General features: G+C 49.8%; 1 protein-coding gene across 1 annotated transcript in view; it reads left to right on the plus strand.

Moving 5' to 3' along the window:
• cfap299 (cilia and flagella associated protein 299) overlaps positions 1 to 18,925 on the plus strand; it is a 73,155-nt gene extending 54,230 nt beyond the window's left edge. The window contains exons 4-6 of the mRNA XM_086169758.1: positions 9,152 to 9,294; positions 17,613 to 17,742; positions 18,777 to 18,925. Of these exons, the coding sequence (XP_086025884.1) occupies positions 9,152 to 9,294; positions 17,613 to 17,742; positions 18,777 to 18,869 (366 nt within the window). The 3' untranslated portion in view covers positions 18,870 to 18,925. The remainder of the gene's footprint in view (positions 1 to 9,151; positions 9,295 to 17,612; positions 17,743 to 18,776) is intronic.
• Positions 18,926 to 21,422: the final 2,497 nt, after the last annotated feature.

Genomic DNA, 21,422 nt, shown 5'->3' on the forward strand with positions numbered 1-21,422 from the left:
AACAAACACTTTTTAACGGCAGGATAAACTGTATTTTTCACATCTTGGACTGGAGGAGAAGATTGAATCCTCTGATTTGCGATGTTCTTGCCCCCAAGTCCATCCACGAGTCCAGAGTTTTCTTCGATAAAACCTGTCAGGAACCGACTTCGGGGCCGAACCGGCGTTCAGTGGACTTCCGGCTCGTTGAGATTCGTCCAGAGCCGGACTTCAGGTGAAGGAATGTGTTTCTGTGTTTCCCTCAAAGTTCATGTTCGGCCTCAATGTGAGAATTCCTCCGTCAGCGCCGGTTCTCACCGCAGTCCTCCGATCGTGGGCGTGATCTCGGGCTGTCCGCGTCCAGGTCACGTGACTCGGGTTCCGGAGCAGATCCGGCTTTCTCAGCGTAATTTAACACCAATTCAAAATCGGAGCCAATATAATAAAGGGACGTTGTTAAACTTAAGCGTCGTAGTATTATAAAGCAGTAATAGCCGTGTTAGGACTGCGGCCCACGCGGCGCCCCGACCCCCTCCCCCGCCGCCAGCCTCTGCAGAACCTTCCGGGGAACAGATATAACGTTGAAACCGCAGCGCGGAGCGAGGAGCCCTTGTGAACAGCTAGCTGCTGCATTTTTGTTTCTGGTGCCAGGACATCTGTCTCGTGACACACCCTGCAATTATAAATGAAAGGATAAAAATGTCTTTTGATTATTTCCATCCTTATTGCGCGCGCGCGCACACACTCACACACCCGCGACGACAATCGCAAGAGAGGGCACTGTCGAAGATTTAAAAATATCGTCTTTTCTTTTAAGCGTCCTTTACTGTGCCACCACGGCGGCGAGGAAACCAACATGGCGGCGCGGTGGAACCTCCACGTAGATGACAAGGTTTAATGCACAGAGCGCGCCGTCTCTTTCCAGGACGGAAAATGATCAAAGCCCTGGGCTCTCTTTTTTTTTTTTTTGTTATTTATTTTCGCAGATATAAAATTAAACTGGGATTTAGGCTTTTAGCGGACGGAAAAGCGGCAGATTTTCCGGGAGAGGCCGCAGGGAAGTCTGGGAAGGGGGTGGCTGCAGTCTATCAGTGGCCCGTGCGGACGTTTGTGATGAGAGGGTGCGCTAAAAAGCCCTGCGTCGGACAAACCCTGCTCTTATTTCCAGTCGGCGCGCGCTGGCGGCAATGCATGTCACAATGAATGGGTGTTTATGGACGTGTTTGTGCAGCGCATTTCTCCCCCGACCCTCTGAAACCCGCCGATACGGGCTGGATTCGGTCCGACGTCTGCGTAACATAATGCTACCGTCTGTTTAGGCTAATCCAGCGGGCCGAAAAACACACGCGCACAAACATACGTCGGGGTTTACTTCGTGTAGATTAAAGGAATGTTCAGGACTTGCGGTTTTCACATGAAAACGTGAAAACTATGTGCTTTTGGTTCGAGGCGTGTACGATTTATAAGATTTTCGCAGGAATGCAAATCGGCGGCGTCTTATTCGGCCCATTTAGAAGGAAAGTCAGGCGGCATTTTGCAGCGGCGTGTGAATTTGTGACCTTTCCGTCCCCTCGAGATATTTTATTGATAAATATTGGTATCAGTTTCCGATGCTGCTCAAGAGACTCATGTGTTAAGCGCTTGGCTAACCCTAACAGCACCGGGATGTCCCTCAACTGCATTAGCCACATGAGGCTAGCATAACAAACCCCCCGAAGTAAGTTGAAAACACATTATTACACTGGAGGAGATTCAATTGAGGACAAATGACTGAATGGGGATGGATATATTGCGGAAGAAATATTTTGATGTGACCTAACCAGCTTGGTTAGGGTACGCTCACCAAACAAGTAAATACGTGTGTGCAAACGTCTCATTGTGTTTGTACACACTTCAACCCTCAAGGGTCTTCTATGCAAAGTTATTTTGACCCCAGTTTGCGTTTCTGATGTTTGTACAGAAACATTTCTATCTCCAAAACTCACAATGAGGAAGTTAAATCGAACAAACACACCCGGTCCGTTGCAAGGGTGGAACAGCATCTAAAGTAGCATCAATGGGAGCTAAACGCTATTTTGTGCAGTGGACAAAAGCCCAGGGCATGAAGGGATGGCACCCTATCCACTACTCGGAGATGCAAATGTGTCCGAACGGAGAAGAGGATTTATCCTCAGGATGCAGCAACCGAATGCTAAGTGATACAGGTGATGCTACGTTACCCTAGAATTAGCGCCACCTGCTGTTTATCTTGAGAAAAACACGCAGTCATTTAAACATCCAAGTTTTAAATAGTTAGAAATTAAATCAAAGTAAAATAACATAAAATAAGATTTGGTATAATAAGACATGTAACACATTGTTTTGTTTCAGAGGAGCAAACAATAATCCCAGCGTAGCTTTTTTAGCTCTTGGGCTAGCCGTTGTCCAATCTAACACTAACTCTCTTGAGTCTCAATAGTAATATATATAGTGACAAAAGGTGTAAAAGCATATTGTTCCAGAGCAAGCCTTACCGTTCATTCTGGCTGCACCATACCTAACAGTCCTCAGATGATTTATAGATGGTGAAATGGGAAATTTATGGATGTATTTTAATTTAATGCTAGTTGTGAGCGTGTCTGAAAAAAAAAGCTAAAAAAACAAATGTGGCTTAGCTTTATTAGCTCAGAATTTCACTGTCGTCTGAGAATCTGCAATTTAGAAAACCCCAGACCCCCTCGGGGGGGCGGGGGGGGGCTGATTGACACAAGATGTACATATCAGAGAAACTGGACATGTTGACCCACCGCCGCGTCTCCGCGGAGACGACACACCTCGGCACATATGGCCTCCGCCGGTGCGTCCATTACACGGGACGCCCCTTGTGAAGTCAAATCCAAGTTAAATAAGCCGACGAGGCGTCCTCGTCCTGCCTCCGGGCCCCTCCCAAAGGCCCCCCTGGACACACACACACTTCAAGGAATACCCAGGGAAAAAAAAAGGGGGGGACAAGGGTAACGCCTGCCAGGGGGGAAAAAAAAAAAAAAAGAAAGAGGCTCCCACCTAAAAACATTCCTTCAGCGGCGGCGGTGTTTTTCCTTCCCCCCCCCGACAAATTTACGCAGTTGTTAGCGACGGCGCGGGATTCCTCCCGAAGCGCTGCGCACCAATAATAAACAGTATGGCAGCTGACACCGCAAGACACCTGCATGGCTCCCTGACACTGCAGGATTGTTCCCAGGCACTGGTGGGGGGAGGGGGGGGGGGTCACCGCGGGGTGGGCCGGGTCGGAGACTGCGCATGTGTGTGTGTGTGTGTGTGTGTGTGTGACAGGTATTTCCCCGGCGCTGTGGGGACATGTATTTATTGACACAGTCACGCTCACCGGCCCTTCGTCTTCCTTTCGGGTGGGGGGGGGGAGGCAAAGTCGCCATGATGTCATCGGGTGACACCGCACCCCCTTGGGGTGTAAGTTCAGGTTACTTTAATGCACTGAGGGAAAGTTAAGTGGCGGTTTGGAGGCGCGCAGACGTCCCACGAAAGGGATGGAAAATGGATGCGTCTCTCAGAAGGAACCCATCACTGTTTATACCCACTTTGTGCGGGTGGGAAGGGGAGGTGTGTGTGTTTGGGGGGGGTGGATCACAAGTGGGTGGCTCTAATTACAGGTGCGAGCGACCACCGGGATGATGTGTGATCTCAGAAAAAGACGTGCTTTCACACGACCCCCCCCCTCGACACACACACACACACACGCACACACACACACACACACACACAGGCCTTTAGATCTCAGAACAATCCGCCCAACAATGACGGTACCACAGTAACCTGGCTGATCGGTTAGCTTTGCTAACAGTTTGGCAAAAGATATATTTGAACAGTATGTGCTGGATATTTTAATACCAGTTTAATTAATTACCAGTTTTTAATTGAAGTTTATTAAAAGTCCTCCACTTACATCAGCACGACATAACAATTTGCGCCGTAAGTTGGAACTTTTATACTGTACATAAGTACCTAAATCACTCACCTATGCTAACATTGTTAAAATAACCTAGAACTTAAAAACTCTGAACATAAAAAATAACGCATAAATTAAAAAAACATTTCTACGACCACCATAGAGAGGGGCAAAAAGTTTCTGAAAAAAACAACATTAACCAATATGGCGTACAACAGGTGAATGTAAACAAAGCCGTCTTCCTTGTATAGCGCCGCTTGACAAAATATTCATCCATGCTGCTCGTAAACTAGTTCTTGCAGGAAATTTGTTTAGTGGCAAGTGCCGTACGTGGAAATGATGGCAACCATTTTATTGATGTAAACCAGAATGTGGGCTGAAGCTTTGGAGGAGACAACCCGTTAAAAAAAAACATAATGAACAATAAATTAACGGTAATATTTGATTGGTTGACTGATTGATTTATTGTTTTGATCCCGTTCCTCCTCAGTGTGATTTGGAAGCCCCTTCCACAAACACACACACACACACACACACACACACACACACAAATTCTGTGATTCCCTCCTGTCACAGAAAGTCAGGGCACAGATCCCCACCTCCACCCGCATCCGTCGCCTCCTCTTCAACTTCAATTTGCAAATCCCTCTCTTTCAGCCTTTTCTATCGCCGAGTTCCTCCCTCCGCGTCGCTTTCACACGCGGGCTGCGCCATCACCCCTGCTAAGGGGGGGTTAAAAAGCACCTTGTTGTGTTTATCAACGGTCGTGGCCGGCGGCTTGAGAGGAGAAACCCGGCGGGTCGGCTGTTCCCGGCTGGTTTACCTAACCCTGCGTCTTAAGGTCAGCGGTGTTTTCCTTCCAGCCAGCTGAAATTTCAACTGTGTATGCGACGTGGGGGGTGGAACCCGGGTCGGGGGGGTTCAAAGGGGAGCTGGGGGGGGGGGCTTGAAGGGTGGTTGCTGTATATTGGGTATCACAAAGGGTCGGGACGTCTACCTGGGAGCCGTGGAGCTCCCGGCTTCTCAGGAGAAGCTTCATCTCCAGGCCGCTGCCGGCCATAAAGCTGCCCCCCCCCCCTCCCCCCGCACCTTCCCCGCATACACACTCCCTCTCCACCCCCCCTTCCCACCCCCGTGAGGTCACAGCACCTGTTGTGGGTAATTGCTGGCAGGTGACGTGAGGCCCCCGGCTTGTTTTCCGTGGTGTGAGGTGGAGGTTCCCCGCTGGAAACTCACCACGGCTGGTTTGCAGAGAATAACCAGGTCTGACCTGTCAAAGGCGGTTAGACACAAGCCAGAGTGTGTGTGTGTGTGTGTGTGTATGTGTGATCAATTCCATCCAGTACTTTCCATTGTAATTTTCACTCACACACGGATGGGTGTCGAGTCCAGAAGTCACAAAACTGCCAACAACAAGGTTAAAGTGTAAATCTTAACGCGTCTTGGATTATTTTTTGTTATTTTTATTATTTAAAAATGTCCGTTTTGCTCAGACCTGTAAGAAATGGACAGGAAGTGAACCCAGCTTTTGTAGAAAATGTCAAAACCCTTGGTTCCTGTTTCCTCGGGTCCACTGTCGTCATGGTGATACGTGGATATCAGAAACATCCTCAGCATCTGGATTAGTGGGATTATTAACGTTCAGATGTCGTCGAAGTCGCAACGCCGATTCACTAAAATCTCTTGAGATGCGGCGGTGATACATGACATCATAGAAAATCCATCCATCCGCCGTCCCCCGCTTATCCGGAGTCAGGTCGCAGCCGGAGCAGTGAGGACCGGACCTCCCTCTCCCCCGCCACGTGGTCCAGCTCCTCTGGGGGGACCCCGAGGCGTTCCCGGGCCAGCCTGGAGGCGTAGACTCTCCAGCGTGTCCTGGGTCTTCCCTGGGGTCTCCTCCTAGATGGACATGCCTGGAAGACCCGGAGGCGTCCAGGAGGCATCCTCACCAGATGCCACAGCCACCTCATCTGGCTCCTCTCTACGCGGAGGAGCGGCGGCTCGACTCGGAGCTCCTCCCGGATGACCAAACTTCTCACCCTATCTCTTCGGAAGAGAGTCCGACCACCCTGCGGAGAAAACTCATTTCGGGCCGCTTGTATCCGCGATCTCGTTCTTTCGGTCTCGACACACAGCTCGTGACCGTAGGTGAGGGTGGAAATGAAGATCGACCGGTAAATTGTGAGCTTCGCCTTTTGGCTCAGCTCCCTCTTCACCACGCCGGACCGGTACAGAGTCGGCATCGCTGCAGACGCCGCATCGATCCGCTCAGTTCTTCCCTCCCTCCTGAACAAGACCCCGAGATACCCGAACTCCTCCACTTGGGGCAGAACCTCTTCCTCAACCCGAAGTGGGCGTTCCACCCATTTCTGGGTGATCATAGAAAATCATTCAGCAAAAATACAGACACACACACACACACACATGCACACACACACACAAACACACACGTATATGGATGGATGGATAGAAAACTGGAGTATGACACCTAAAACCTAAATTTCAAGATTAAATTACTTTAAAAAGAAAAAGAGTACAAGTTCAGCCTTTCCTATATGTCCTATATGTTATGCTTTAAATTATTACCGCGTTTGTATTTTATTGCAAACTGCTTTATGTGTGTGTGTGTGCGTGTGTGTGTGTTTTACTGAGCGTGTCTTCATTTATACTGGGATTCATGTGGAAAAGTACACATTGGCTGCAGGCTGTACATGCAGGGGAAGGAAGGAAGGAAGTAAGGAAGGAAGTAAGGAAGGAAGGAAGGAAGGAAGGAAAGGTCCACATCCAAGATGATTAGAAAAAACTTTGCATGGAAACACTTGCACTGCTGTTATTCTGTAACAAGACGTGTGTGTGTGTGTGTGTGTGTGTGTGTTAGCATTGCTGTATTTGCTGTATCGCTGCTCAACATCTGGCACGTGTTTGGGCACAGGAACGCCGGTGGATTTATTATTTTAATTGTGGAAGGGCCTCCTGCCTCTCCGGGCGCAGCTGGCCGCCACGTTGACACCAGGCTCGCCGCACGCCGAGGGCAACCAAACGCACCCGGCGGTGAACCAAACGTACACCGGAGAGAACTAAACACGGCTTGGAGTGAACCAAACGCATCCCGGAGCAAACGGAAACACACACCAAAAGCGTCCGGAAGGGAACGAAAAACAAAAACGAACCGATTGTTGCTCCGTTAGAATACTGGGGGGGTCAGAGGTCATTTTGGTCACAATGATCCCCCGTAAAACCGGAGGATAACTTTATTTCCAATACGCATTTTTATTAGACGTCCGCACACACACCTCACCTTCTTGTCTTTCGCTGGGTCGACTCGATGATGTCTTTTCAAGGAGCCGCTGCTGCGGTCGTGGCGGCGGTGGGCGGGAGAAGGGGGGGGGGTCCGAGGGGGTCGGGGTATCCGGGCCCAGCTGCGAACCCGATAGCATCTGTTTTACATGTTTGAAGGACGGCGGACAAAGAAAGAAACTCCTTCTCCTTCTCCTTCTTCTTCTTTTCCTTTTGTTTTTTCATCTCACGCCTCGTTTGGCGAAAAGGGGGGCCGCAGACGGGGCCGCCATCCCCCTCCCCTCCCCCCCTTCCCGCCAATGATGAGTCGGCCCGAAGGCCGGCACCACCAGAGGCGGTGGAGGCGGACTGGTTCGAGCTGGGGGGGGGGTTACCACGGCAACCCCGACGCCTCTGTTCCCGGGAATGGGAGGCGGCGGGGGCTCTTTTCATCTGGGCGCCGGCAGACAAAATAAGGCCTTCACACCTGAGTGTGTGTGTGTGTGTGTGTGTGTCCTTTGTCACCGCTTGTTATCTAAACCCTCAAATAGACATGAAAAGATCATTTCATGTCCTTTTGTCGCCCAGAGGGAGCGAAGCCCGGGGGGGGAAGCAACCCGCCTGTCCTGTGCTTTGTCTGAAACCTCCGACGGAGACGCTCGGAAACGCCGTTGAGGTTCCTTCTCGTCTTCGAACCCGAGAATCTACGTCATTGTTTTTGTTTTACCCCTCCCCCCCCCTCCCAAAAGCCCCAATAAAACTAAAAAAACCCATCTCTCAGGTCCTTTTATTCCGCCAAAAAAACAAAAGCACATCGGAAAGCAAACGTCCACCTTGAATGCATCACCCTTCCATGTATGTGATGCCAAATCATAACAGCCTTTTTTTTTTTTTTTTTGTATTTTAATACCCGGCAGGTGCCGACTGTACTCCATAAACTTTGCAAACTTCATAAAGAAGCACTCAGGAGCTTTTCTTTTCCTTTCCTTTTTTTTTTTTTTGTGAGTGGAACCAGGTTCCGTCCGGTTTAAAAAGGTTACGATATTAGATCCAGAGACATCTGCAGAAAGTGACAGGGGGAGGAAGGACCAGGGGGAAAAAGTTGAGGGGGGGGGAATGCAGGAAAGAGAAAAACCAAGATTAGGATTTTGTAAAAAAAAAAAAAAAATGAAAAAAAGTCAAAGGAGTGGGGAAAAACTATGGGATGTTCAAGGCAAAAGTCCATGTGCGATATGGATTCTTGACTCCACCTGATCTCCTTTGTCCTTGAACTAGGAGACCAGGTCTAACTGGACCCGGTCTAACTGGACCCGATCTAACTGGACCAGGTCTTGCTAGACCAGGTCTAACTGGACCCGGTCTAACTGGACCCAGGCTGCTGCTACGTTCTGTGTCATCTGCAGTCATGTGATTCATCAAGTCGACCGCCGGGATCAATGTGTGTTTTATGAGGTGTAAAGTGTGGCGTGCAGAGATCACACACACACGCTGATCAACTGCAGCTGCACCGCATGCTCTTTATTATATATCATTTCATTATATTCATGTATATTTCATTAATTTTCTCGCCGAAAACGCTTCCCGGGCCGCCCGGAGTCCGAAGTCACCCCGACGTTGGCCTGCTTCTCCGATCGCTCCGTCGCCCCGGCCGTGGGCGACGTTGGAGCCGAATCCGAGGCTCGTCGCCGCCGATGGTCGGCGTGTCCCACGCGTTCCGTTTGGCACAGGATTCGCCGTAGACGTCACCGGGGATCGCGGATTGCTTCCGGGAACCCGATCTCCCGTTTCAATAGCCTTTCGTCGGCCAAAGTTGGAGTTTCGTAGCCGAGCCCTTCTACCTGTCCGTTTCTAACAAGTGGACTTTCCTCAGGAGACACCGGGCGGCCGTGATTATTTACACAGAGGGTTCCCTTCTCTCATTTCTCTCTCTCTCCTTTTTTTTTTTTTTTACAGTCCATCATTTTCATACGGGATCGTAATTCTCTTGGACAGGAAGTGTCTGGCTATATAGACTACGCCCACAGACTGGAGACCCAAGACTTTGAGCCGTATTTCAGCGAGAAGAAGAGGCTGATGCCAGAACGCTTGGATTTATGGTGAGTCTCCTTCCGCGGTTAAACGTCTGCCTGGGGGGGGGTCGGGGGGGGGAGGTCACGACTCAAGCGGGTCCAGGTCAGGAAATCTTATTAGCCAGGATCAAACGACCCCGGGGTCGGAGCGGCAGGCCATAATCGCAGCTCCTTACGGCAGCAAAGACCCCAGGGTTTGCAACCTCCCGATGCGGAGCCGGTTGGTCGTCGCCGACAGAAGCGGCGGGGTTCTTTCAACTCTTGCGTCCCTTGTTGGAACCGACGCGGAAGATCGAACAACCAAAAGAAATTTGTCCAACAATCATTATGTTGTTTTTTTTCATCGAAGATGGACTCCCTTGCTTTTTGTACCTTTTCCGCTGCAAACAGAACGCCGCTTCTGTTGGGATGGTCGTCGCTCCTGAGGGTGAAATGAGTCCAGCCAGAGCTGCAACACTGAAAGGATTAGTTGCCGGCTCTTATATTATAACCGCCATATTGATTATCAGCCACAGTCTCCATGGTAACAGTGGGTGTTTTGTTGCTCCGGGGGTCTTCCTAGTAGTTTTTTGTTTTGATAAACACAAGATGTTCGCCGCCATCGTATTTGACGCTGTTTGAAGAACTTTGTTGTTTTACTTCATTGAAAAGATGGTTGAATGTTTGGATGAGAAGAAATTTGTCTGGCAGCATTTCAGGTGTTCACCATGTGTTCGATGTGTGAGGGACCGCTATCGCAACAAATGTTCTCTCGCTCTCATCAGCGGCAGATCCAGCCGGCTGCGTCCTCAGTGCCGTTTGACGTGAATCTGAAACCAGATCGATATAGTAGAACTTCTAGAAGAATCCTTCTGCATACTTGGAAGGTCCGGAGCCTTTTGGGCTTAATCTGGGCCTGTCAGTAGCAGGGCCACGTCTTGAGACATCCGACCAACATTCTTGCATTCACAGCTACGGGCAGTTAAGACGTTTCAATCTATCCGGTGACTGTTTTTGGACACCGGGAAGGAAACTGACTGAGAGCCCGGGCAGGAGAACATGGAGCCGTCACACTGAGAGAACCAATGAAATCCCTGGATTAGAACCAGGAAGCTTCTCGCTCTGGCGCAGGACTGCCGACCCCGGGTTCTTACCCCCCGTAGATCAGCTAATTGATAAATCAGTTTAAGAAATCATAGGTTACCGACCGATTTTCCTCCAAGGTATAATGAAAGATGTCTAAAAACGAAGCCAAAATGGACACATTTTATTTCGGGCCTTCATCCAAACCTCCTCTATCTCCAAACCACGTCTGGAGCCGAACCCCTCCCTCCCTCCCTCCCCCGGAGTCCCGTTCCAGCTCCTGTTTGGACCTATTTTGGTTCCCCCTCTGGGAGCCGCCGGGAGCCACATCTTTGTTTACTACACGCTCCGCTACGGTCAGCAGCTAGTCGCTAACTTTTCTCCGCCGTTTGCTGCTGGACGGGCGGCGTGCGGGAGGGGGGGGTCGGTCAGCGGGAGGGGGTCGGGGAGGTGGTTGTGCCGAAAAAAAAAAAAAAAAAAAAAAGCCGCCCGACGATTCTTGGGAAGAAAAAAGAACCGGATTAAAGTGGTGAGCGTGAGCTAAAACAGTAAAAGCGCAGCTGCGAAAACAAAACAACGGGCCGAAGGACGCAGAGAGCCGGAGGAAATTGCAGAAGGGTTTAGTAATTCCCCGGGTTCGTCACAAGGAGCAACCGCCGCGTTCGGGACTGTTTTTGCCTCAACCCGGAGGAGGGATTTTAAAACACCTCGACTTTGGCATTTGTATCCCAGACGCTCATCACCGCCATTTGCGCGGTTCCAGGACGGGGCGGCAGGTGAACTGCCGACCTCGCGGCCGTCCGCTAAAGATCCCGTTTGCGTCCCTCGTCATTTTTTTTTTTCCCTCTTTCTCCCCACCGGGTTGCATCTGCTGTCATTCGGCGTCTGCCGGGGCGTCGGGAGCCGTCTGCAGGTCGGCCCGAGCCAGAAAAGCCCTCCCCGCATTCCACATGTGCCTGCATAGTAACATTACCAACATATCGGATACCTGCTAAAAATCCCACCGGGGCAGACGGGGACCGTCCGGGGGGGTGAAGGAGAGGACGGCGTGCATGTGTGTACGCAGACACGTTCAGGGTTCAGCCAAGTTCCAGGCCGACCCTTGGATGTGACCCGTGTGACCTCGGGCTCGCATTCCCCGGCCCGGACCGGCCCGAAGGAGGGGGGCGCTCGGCTCCTTTTCACGGTGACGCGTTTCAGATTTTGTCGCTTTAAAAAGCATAAGCTTTAAATGATCTCCATCACCTTGAGGTTTGAAAGCGAAAGTGAAAGTCACGCAGGTCCGCCGGTCGTCAGTGTCCCCGGGTTCAAGCCTGCCAGGGTTCCCTCTCCGTGGACCCTTCATGTTCTCCCTGTTCCTTCCCGGGTTCTCTCAAGGTTTCCTCGTCTTCCACAGAAGGTTCACTGAAAACTGAATTTTCCGAAGGTGCGAGTGACACAGTGGACGGTCGGATGTCTGTACTGGCTTCCCCTGTGATTGACAGGTGACCCGGCCCACCGTAAGCCCCGCCTCTCTCTCCAATCTTGACGATGATCGGGGCGGGGGTTTCTAAGATTGAGACGCTGTGTGTGTGTGTGTGTGTGTGTGTGTGTGTGATTGAATCAGTTTTTGTGGGAGATACAACAACACACACAGCGTGATGACAGCCCCACCAGCACCAACATCAAGATGTTTCAATGTGACCCCCCCACACACACACACACAAACCCACTCATCCCGCGCTTTTTTCTTTCCTCCACCACCTAAATACCGCAATCCGTCACAAATACAAACGTCTTCATTTCCAGCTTTGCTCCCCCCCCCCCCCCCCCCCATCCCACCTTGTCATCTACCCCGCCTCGTTTTTTTTCTTCATCTCTGTCGGGAACAATAACACCCAGTGTGGTTGCCGCTAAGAGGGAGCAGATGCTGGAGCTGCTGCCCACTCGGCGCACCAAGCCTCCCACCGCAGGACTCTGAGTCAAGTCCCTCCTCTTCCACAGCCGCAAAGAATACAGAGCAGCGACACCGGGCCTCCGCCTCCAACCTCCAGCGAGGACGGAGGTTGATAGGTTCACGTAGACGGTTGCGGGGCAGAGGCTGCGTTCGTCCGTCCCGTCGGAGGGAGATAGCAAGCTGAGCGGCATCCGGGGTGGGGGGAGCTCGTCGTCGGGACGCCCCATTTTTTCCCGTGTCACTTTTTTTGCACAAAAAAAAAAAAAAAAATCTAGAAAAATGCCCACATCAAGTTTTACTAAAAAAAAAAAAAATCACAAACTTACGAAAAAGTGAGAAAATGGTTCGGATTTGAAGCGGAGAGAGAGGAAAAAAGGAAAAAAGGTCAAAAAGACCTGTCGGGGGAAGAACCAATCAAAACGGGACTAACAGCGTTAGTCCCGCCCACTGAGCTGATTGACAGGTCGGTGTCCACCGTGCGCACAAATCAGATCTCAGATTGGTGCGGGAAGGTCACGCTTTTAAAGAATGTGATTGGAGGCTCTCAAATGTCCCGCCATGTGTTTCCATCGCTGATAAAAACACCTTCACCCCCTTTTTTTACACCAGATTTTTATTTTTATTTTTTACACCAGCAGCTGGAAAACGGGCTCATATCTGTCACATGAAACGCTCCGGTGAAAACTCTCCCATGTGGGAGGAAGATGTTTCATAAAAACACGTAATATCATGTGTGTTTAACAGCCAAATCTGAGTCACGCTGACATCTCAATTGCTTTTTTTTTCTTCATCTACAGCTTTCATCTTTCCCTCTCTCGCTCACTCACACACACACATGCACACACACACACACACACACGTGTGCACACACTCCGATCCAGGCCCTGGTCTAATTATCCTGCAGATCTGTAGCAGCTTCCTGTCGCTCCAGATGTGCCTGCACCATCACCGTGTCTATTTAATGTAAGCGACCATCTGTTTATCCGCTCAGGCTTATCGTGGACAAACACAAACACACACACACACACACACACACATACGTTTGTCCGTTTTTCCCGCTGGTGTTTCCAATCACCGTAGACTTCACACTAGGACCCAAGTGCAACCCCCCAGCCCCCCGGAAAAAAAAAGCCTAAACACTCACAATGGTAACAAAAACGCGATGTTCTTCATTGTCAACGGAAACCAAACCTGCTCTATGAAATTTTTTTTTTTTTTTTTTTTTACAAAGCTGGATTGCATAAATCCCACTCTTTTTTTTTTTTTTTTAAAGTGACAGACTGAAACATTGAACCTGATGGATCTCCTGGCTGGAAAAGCAGCTCGTGCCTTCGTCCTCCTCCTCCTCTTCCTCTTCCTTCTCCTCCTCCTGCGATGCACCTGTGCGTCTGGCCCGGTTGGGCGCTGTGAAAATATTTGCACTGCTGTCCTTTTTTATTAACTTTTAATACAAAAGAGAGAGTTTTTCCATCGCCTCGTTGAGTCCCAGCTTCTAGAGGCTTTTTTTTTGGGGTGGGGGGGTGGGGGGGGGATATTCTATCACAGCGGACTTTTGCCAGCTTGATAAATATTTGCTTGCGAGCCGGAACATTCCGTGTGGTGCGTGCCGGTCTTCACACATGGCGAGCACGCGGCGCCGCTCCCCCCCCCCCCCCCCTCCTCCCGCTCCCACCCGTCCACGCCGGGGTTCCGTCCAATCGCTCTGTTTGTTCTCAGCGCTGATACTGTTTGGACTGAGTTTGATTGATTAGGTCGGCGTTCCGCCGGCCGGGACCTCCTGCCAAGCCTGATTGGCCGCTCCGTTCTGGCTCGCCGGAGTAATTAAGACGGAGTTCAGTTATAAAAAAAAAAAAAAAAAAAAAAAGGAAAAGCTGGATGAAGTTAACGCATAAATCGGGGATGTGCGGAGGATGTTTACATACCGGGCTGATGAGAGTTTGTTCGGTGCGGGCGGAGAGCGCGGGCGTCGCACGAGGTCTGACCCCCCGCCGACCTCTGACCTCCGACCTCTGACCCCCTTCCTCTTCCGGGATGCTGGAGATTCAAATTCTGATCCGTTTGGTCCCTCACGGCGTCATGGCAGGTCAAAGGTCACCTCACAGAGAGAATCGCGAGTTCAAAACCCGAATGGCTTCCCTGCGTGTTTTCTCTCCATGTTCTCCAGACCGGGTTCTCAAGGTTCTCCTGCCTGGGATGCCCATGATCTCCTGTTTGGGTTCTCCATGTTCTCCTACTTAGTCATTGCATCCAAAAAAAAGGTATTTCTTCCATCTCTTCACTGGTCCATGTGTCAGGGTGTGGCGCCATCCAGTTGATGACTGCAGCTGGTTGCCGTGGTGACACCTGGCAGCAGGACATTAAGGAGGTATGAAAGGCATTACTTTGTTTTTAAACAACAAGAAAAGGGAAAAGATAAAGAGAGGAGATATTTAGGTATATTTTGACCGCGGCCGTGTTTAAATATCCCGGGAGCGAACGTAAGCGGCTCGCTGCAAATAAAAGTGGTGCACCAGAAGAATGTTAATTGTGGGATGGCGTGTCAGTATAAATAGGCGCTGAGACGCCGTCGGATCGGATTTGCCAGCAGGGGAAATATGTGTCTGTCACACACACATACACATCTGTAGGGGGAGCGGAGGAGGGGGGGGGGGGGCGGTTTGGATTTGACAGTTGCAGGAGCACCGCCTCGTGACTCCGCCCCCCTCCGACGTGTCTACTACGTCGTATCTCTGAATTGTACGCAACGGCGTGATCAGCGTTGTCACATGACATCCGACGTCGCATCTTCGTCTCGAGACACAACCGGGTTTTCTGTCTGGATTCTTCCGTGTTCTCCAGGTTCTCCTGTCTGGGTTCTGTGTTGGTTCTGAACCGGGTTCACTGAAGACCCGAAACTGTCCGTAGGTGCAAATGAGAGGCTGAATGGTTGCGTGTCTCTGTATGTAGCCCGTCGATCGACAGGTGAAGCTGTGATTGACAGGCGATCGGTTCAAGATCGAGACCCCAACTGTGTCGATGGGAATTCGAGGTCGATCATTAAATCTCAACTACGTGAGACACCGGGTGCATTTTCTCGCTATTTTTATTTGTTGAGATCTGCTGAAGCATAGGACGATCTGTTCGGTTTCCATCTCCACGGCGACGCTATCGCAGACGACGCGTCGGCGCAGAGTTCTGCTCCCGATCAAACGGGTGAAATGGTCTCCAGCCAAGTTCAGCCCAGGTTCAGCACAAATAAATAAAAAAAGGTAAGTGCTGGTGTGTCAAGGCGGAGTGATCAAAGAGGTCAAATCCAGGCGCGTCGATGCCCCGAGGAGGAGGAGGAGGAAGATGTTGCTCAACCCCGCGCTCTCGTTCGGGGCGGCATCGCCATGCCGACGCTGAAGCATAACCAGGATCGCAGCGTCAGCTGCTCCCTTGGCTCCAGCACCTGGCGCTGTTCGTGCCTATTCAAAAAAAAAAAAAAAAAAAACAAGCCATCCTGCAAAAGTATGTATTTACATTTCCCAAAATTGCATGGACGGAGGCTGCGGGTTCTGGGGGGGCACGCAGTATTTATACTGCATGTACTGTATGCTGGATAGTATCGTGTAGCAGGCGCAGTTAATATGTTGCAGCCCTGAAGTATTTTTAAGGCACGAATGCAAGCGTGCTTTTGCTTACAGGCTTCATGGGCTTAGGAGTGTTGAGGTGTGTGTGCATGCATGTGTGTGTGTGTGTGTGTGTGTGTGTGTGTGTGTGTGTGTGTCCAGGTCTTTGTATTTCAAATTCGTTCTTCATCATATATTCACGCTGGTCAAATGCTATGCAGCTCTGATGTGTGGGATTGCTGTATTTACCCCTCGAGCCCTCACTCCACCACACACACACACACACACACACACACACACACACACACACACACACATCCCAAGTTCACCCTGTTGCTGCGGGGCAAGCGTTCTCCCAAGGTGTTCGCTAAGCTTCAACAGTGTTGCATCCTCATGCATGGACAGCATGTGGCTGACATCCCATAATACTGTGCGCCGCGTTACACATAGCTGGTCATTGTGTTCCCGTAGTCATGCCAGTCCCTAGCGGGTCACAGGCCCACGTCTTGAACCCGTCCTGGTGTGGTTTTCTTTACGATGGGTTTCCATGGCGACGGCAGGAAATAAACAAGACAAACATGTCAGCGGCGGGTGAAAGGTGCATTTATTGATTTATTTGCGGTTTCCCCGGGGCTTTTAATTTGAAATCTTTATTTTTTAATCCTTCCGTCACGCTGAAGGTTGGCGCCTCAGACCTTCCGTGCGCGTCGTCACGCGCGCCTTTGTTTGGCCTTGAGGCGAATGCGAAGTTGGCAGGGGTCGCCGCGGCAACACCGCTCTCAGGAAGTGACGCCGCGTGCAGCTGCATACAACCGCCGATAAAAATACCCGTCATACTCCGAAGTGTACTGAGTTACAGAAAACCATAGGTGGTCAAAGTACTTCGATCCTTTACTTAAATCAGTGTAAAAATACTACAATCTAAAAATACTCGATAACTCGAAAAGTACAGCTGTGCTATTAGCACATTTACTTCGTTCACTCACTACGCACACTGTGCTATATGGAAATAGCACTTGAGTATTTTAATCGTTTTGTATATTTCATTCTGAGCCAACTGGCGGTGATATTGGAGGATTTGCGGTAGTAGCATTGCATCATTAAACTGCGTATGTATTGGGAAAATAACCTAAAACTGTTATTTCACACAAAAACATCATTCATATTTTTTTTTTGATGCAAATAAAAGATCAGTTGTTGAAAACATTAAAAATAAAGGGGTTTTATTTAGTATCTTTATCCAAATGTAATGAATATGTTATGAATGAAATCCCTTTGACATATTCAAGTAGGAGTACCTCGGATTGAACTTGATGTCATTATTTTTTAGCAATATGTATCCAAATGCACTGCAGACAGCAAAGTAGGGAATTTCACCGTACGGGGAAACACATGTCTACATCGTGAATGCGACAATAAACGCTTTAAATCTTTGAATTGAATCAGTACATAAAGCACAGAGGTGAGAGAGCGTTTATTTTTAATATTCATTTGAAACAAATGTCATATTTTGTTATGGGATTCTGAAGAAAGAGAAATCAAGTTACAGTCCAGAGATGATGTTTCCTCTCAACCAGACCTCTCTCTCCGTTTAAAGAGCAACTTAATATCCAAAGTGCTTCCTGATCACGGGGCCTCATTGCAGCCGCTCAGCCTTAGCACGGGGCATTAGCTTAGCACGTAGCATTAGCTCAAACATTGCCGTGTAACATAGCAACGCCTCTGACGCCCCCCCCCTCGTGTCACATGACCCACAGCTACTACAACTGGAAGACGCAGATGTCCATGTCCAACACCAGCTCCAACTACGAGGTGGTTTACGACGACCCCAACGGGCTGCTCTTCAGGAACAGGAACGACAGGCGCGTCCTCAACGTGGACCCGGCGGTATGTTGACATTTTTTTGTTATTTTTTTTGGAGGAATAGAGTTTGAGAGACGGCAAGGCGGAAAACTTATTTACGTCCACCTGCGGACAGATTAGAGGGTCTCAGTGGGGGGGCGCTGGTGGCCCCACAGGGTCCCCAGGACTGGCGACCCATTGGCCGATAGAAGTCCTCCTCCTCCCTCTCTCTCTCTCTCTGCCGGGGGGGGGGGGGAACTATTTTGAAACAGACGGCGTTTCTCCGGCCGGACGCCAGGATGCAGCGGAGCGCCGAGGGCGGAGTCCACCGCAGCACGGCTATTAAAAAAAAAACAGGGAGGCCGCTGGAAAAGCACCCGGCCACCAGGAACCGGGTCGGGCCAGACCGGACAGAGCCGGACCGGACCAGGCCAAACCGGGTCGAGCTGGATGGGAACTAATCTTAACAGATTTTATCTTATTCTATTCATTTTGCTGATTTTTTATTTTTATTTTATTTTACGTTATTTTATTTTAATATTTGTATTTAATATTTTATACAAATAACATACACAACTTGGATAATGAAATGATTATGTTCCCAGGGTTTTTTAAAAAATACATATATATTTTTTTAACTAATTTGATCTCATTCTTGTGCTGTTGCAGTGTGTGTGTGTGTGTGTGTGTCTGGTAAAAATGTGAATGAATCGTGAAGTGTAAATGCACGTCTTGTCTTCAACACATTTTGCTGCGCTAACCAGTCCCAGCTGGGCGGGGGGCCATTTTCTCCACCTGTCTCTAACACACACACACACACACACACACACACACACACAGCCAAGCTAACCCCATTCAACCAGCCCTGGGCAACCCCAACAGAAGACCCCCTCCCCTCCACAAAATGAGAACCATCTTTGTTGGGCTAAGATTCTCTAACGTAACTTTCCTCAATGTTTTTGCAGGTTCTTCCTGACAAATGTACTTCCTGGTTGTCGCTTCCTGTCGTTTTCCGTGTGGCGTCTGTCCGTTGGTCCGTGGATGTCACCGTCTTGACTTGCCCCTGCTTTGTCTTCCAGTCGGGTCCCGGCGACGGCTTCCAGCGGACAGTGCTGCAGTCCGACCTCTACGTCCAAGTTGTCCTCTACGACCACCTGGTCAGGACGCCGTGACCGTCCGGCGCCGCAACAGGCCCCGCCCACCTCGCCGCCGCCTTCAAATCAGAACCAGGGGACGAAAGAAGAAAAGGATGGCGAAAGCGTACGTCAAACATAGCAGGGCAGGGGGGGGGGGGCCGGGATGTCCCCCTATCCACGGACAAAACCTTTGACTTGCTTTCCTCACGTTTAATTCAGTAAATACATTTTTAATTTTTTTTAAATCCTCCAACCTTTTTTTTTTCCCCCCCTTATTATCAAAAACGTTCCCACTCATTTCCTATTGAACCCGAAAAACCTCCATCCGTCCTTCCCGTCGCTCCGCCCGTTGCTGTTTGTCTAAACAAAATTAAAGGAGCGAGACCTTTGAAAGATGAGGTGGTGGACGGGTGGTGGTGGGGGGTTTGCTTTTATGCCCCCCTCCCACCCCCCGCCATAGACCCCCACCCTCACCCCCAGGGCTTGCAGTAGCTCCAGTTGGATGGGGAAGAGGGTCCTAATGGGGCCTGAAGGACCCTCCTCCCCTCCCCTCACGCTCCCGTGTTCCCAGATGTCGAGGCACTTCAAAGAGCGCCGTCATTTCCTGGATGGAGAACCTGCACGGGACGCCGCTGTGAACAATGAGGAGGACGACGACAGAGGACAGAGCTGTCAGGTTATAAATCTCCGTCCAGGTTGGAGGGGGGGGGTTCTCAACATGTTTCCCCCGGGAAAAATCTTAAGAGATCGGCGGAAGGAAGATGATTGGTCGCGCTGCGAGCCCTCGGCTGTCTTGGCCGCTCGCAGGTACGTTGCGACGATTGGGGGATTATTCTGGGTTCGTTCAATCCCGGCCCCGTCCGCCGAAACGCTCTCCTTCTGGAAGGCAGAGTCACGGGAACGCCTCTGTGTGGCGGGACCAGGATGTGGGGATTTGGAACCTGCTTGACGCTCTGCTCTGGAATCGACCGACTCCACATCCTGTTCCCCGCGTGACCAAAAGGTCCTGCCAAAATGAAAACCGAACAATAAGTCACGGTCCGTCACGAATTCTCTGGTTTTGGAAAAGAAAAAAAATAATGTTCAAACTCTCTGTTGCCGAATGAAGGAGGAAGGTCAGCGGGGAGAATTGTTCGCTTAGTATCTGTGTTTTTTTTTTCGATAACCGTAATACATTTTAGAAATAAAGCCTCTATAGATCTATTCGGGCTATACTTGCACAGCCAACCAATCCCAGCTGTCAGTCAAGGAAAGAGGCGGGGTTTAACCTGGACAGGGTCAGCTGTCAATCACAGAGCCAGACATAGAGATAGAAAAGAAGGAGAACCCATAAGGGGCAGAACCAGGACCTCCCGGCCAGGATTTGGCAGTCCAGTTTGCCGCAATGCGACGACTCCAACGGGAAAACTTCATTCGGACAGTCACGACTGTAAATATCCCCGCCCCTAGCCCCGCCCCTCGCCCCGCCCACTGCGCTTTTATTGGTTTGTGTAAAGTCGTCTCCCGCGGTTTAATTTTGCGAGACAGCTGACGTGAAGCTAATGTCCACAGCGTGATCTGAAATGCCAGAGTCAGACCGGCTTTCTATCAACCTACGCAGAAATCCACTTGGTTACTCTTGTCTAAAAAGAGGCTTCCTTAGTTCTGAGCTGATGGGGCGTGAAACATATTCAAGTGAAGAAATTCAATTTCGGCAAGAATTCAACATGACCTGGATGACTGAGAGCCTCCACAGACATATCTACTTGGTTACTATGAATCCAAGGAGTCAAATATTACTTAATAATGATGGGGATGTTGGAAAAGATGCCGCCTGAGGGTGACGACGGGAAATGAATCGGTCGATACAAACCAAAAGTAATTAACGTATGTAAAATATACAGCAAAAAAATACAGTGGAGAAATTAACCTGATTTCAATCAATTAGAATCAATATGTTGTGACTGAGTTGCTGTGGGAGGATTACCTGATCCGGTCCTGATTCCTCAGACCCCTTACATAACCTGGCGGGTCCAATTTCCATCACCGTATCTTGTAGTTTTTCCAAAAAAAACGATTTTATGGGATTATACCCTTGGCGATGGTGTTTATAACCCCTGACCCTGAACTCTAATGACCATGTTTTTGTTTTTTTTTTTAAATGGGATCAACGATGTAGTGAATCGAGTCCGAACAAAGTACCAAGAAGTAACTTCTTCAGTTCTGAAAAAGAACTGAAGGAGCCTCTCGGACGAAGGGTGAAGCATCTTCAAGTGTAGAAATTCAAGCCCGGTTGTCAAGACGAGAACATTTCGACAAGAATTCACCATGACCTCGAAGACTGAGAACCTCCTAAGTACCAAGGGAAAGCCAAAATGATCCAGATCCCTAACCCTAATCCTAACCCTAACCCCAGTCCCAGCCTTAATCCTAACCCTCTTAGCTCTCCAGCCAGCTTGGGAGTGGTGCCGTTAGAAACCCCATCCAAGACCATGAGAGGGTAGCTTCAATTTCCAGTGGTCTATCTCCTCTTCAGATAAAGGATTTTGAGCATCACCACTTTGGTGATGGTGGTTAAAACCCCTTACTTAACCTCAACCCTAACGACCA

The sequence above is a fragment of the Fistularia commersonii genome, chromosome 22 (assembly GCF_037954325.1).
Source record: "Fistularia commersonii isolate RoL2024-O1a breed Wild chromosome 22, RoL_Fcom_v1.0, whole genome shotgun sequence".
Taxonomy (NCBI): Eukaryota; Metazoa; Chordata; class Actinopteri; order Syngnathiformes; family Fistulariidae; genus Fistularia; species Fistularia commersonii.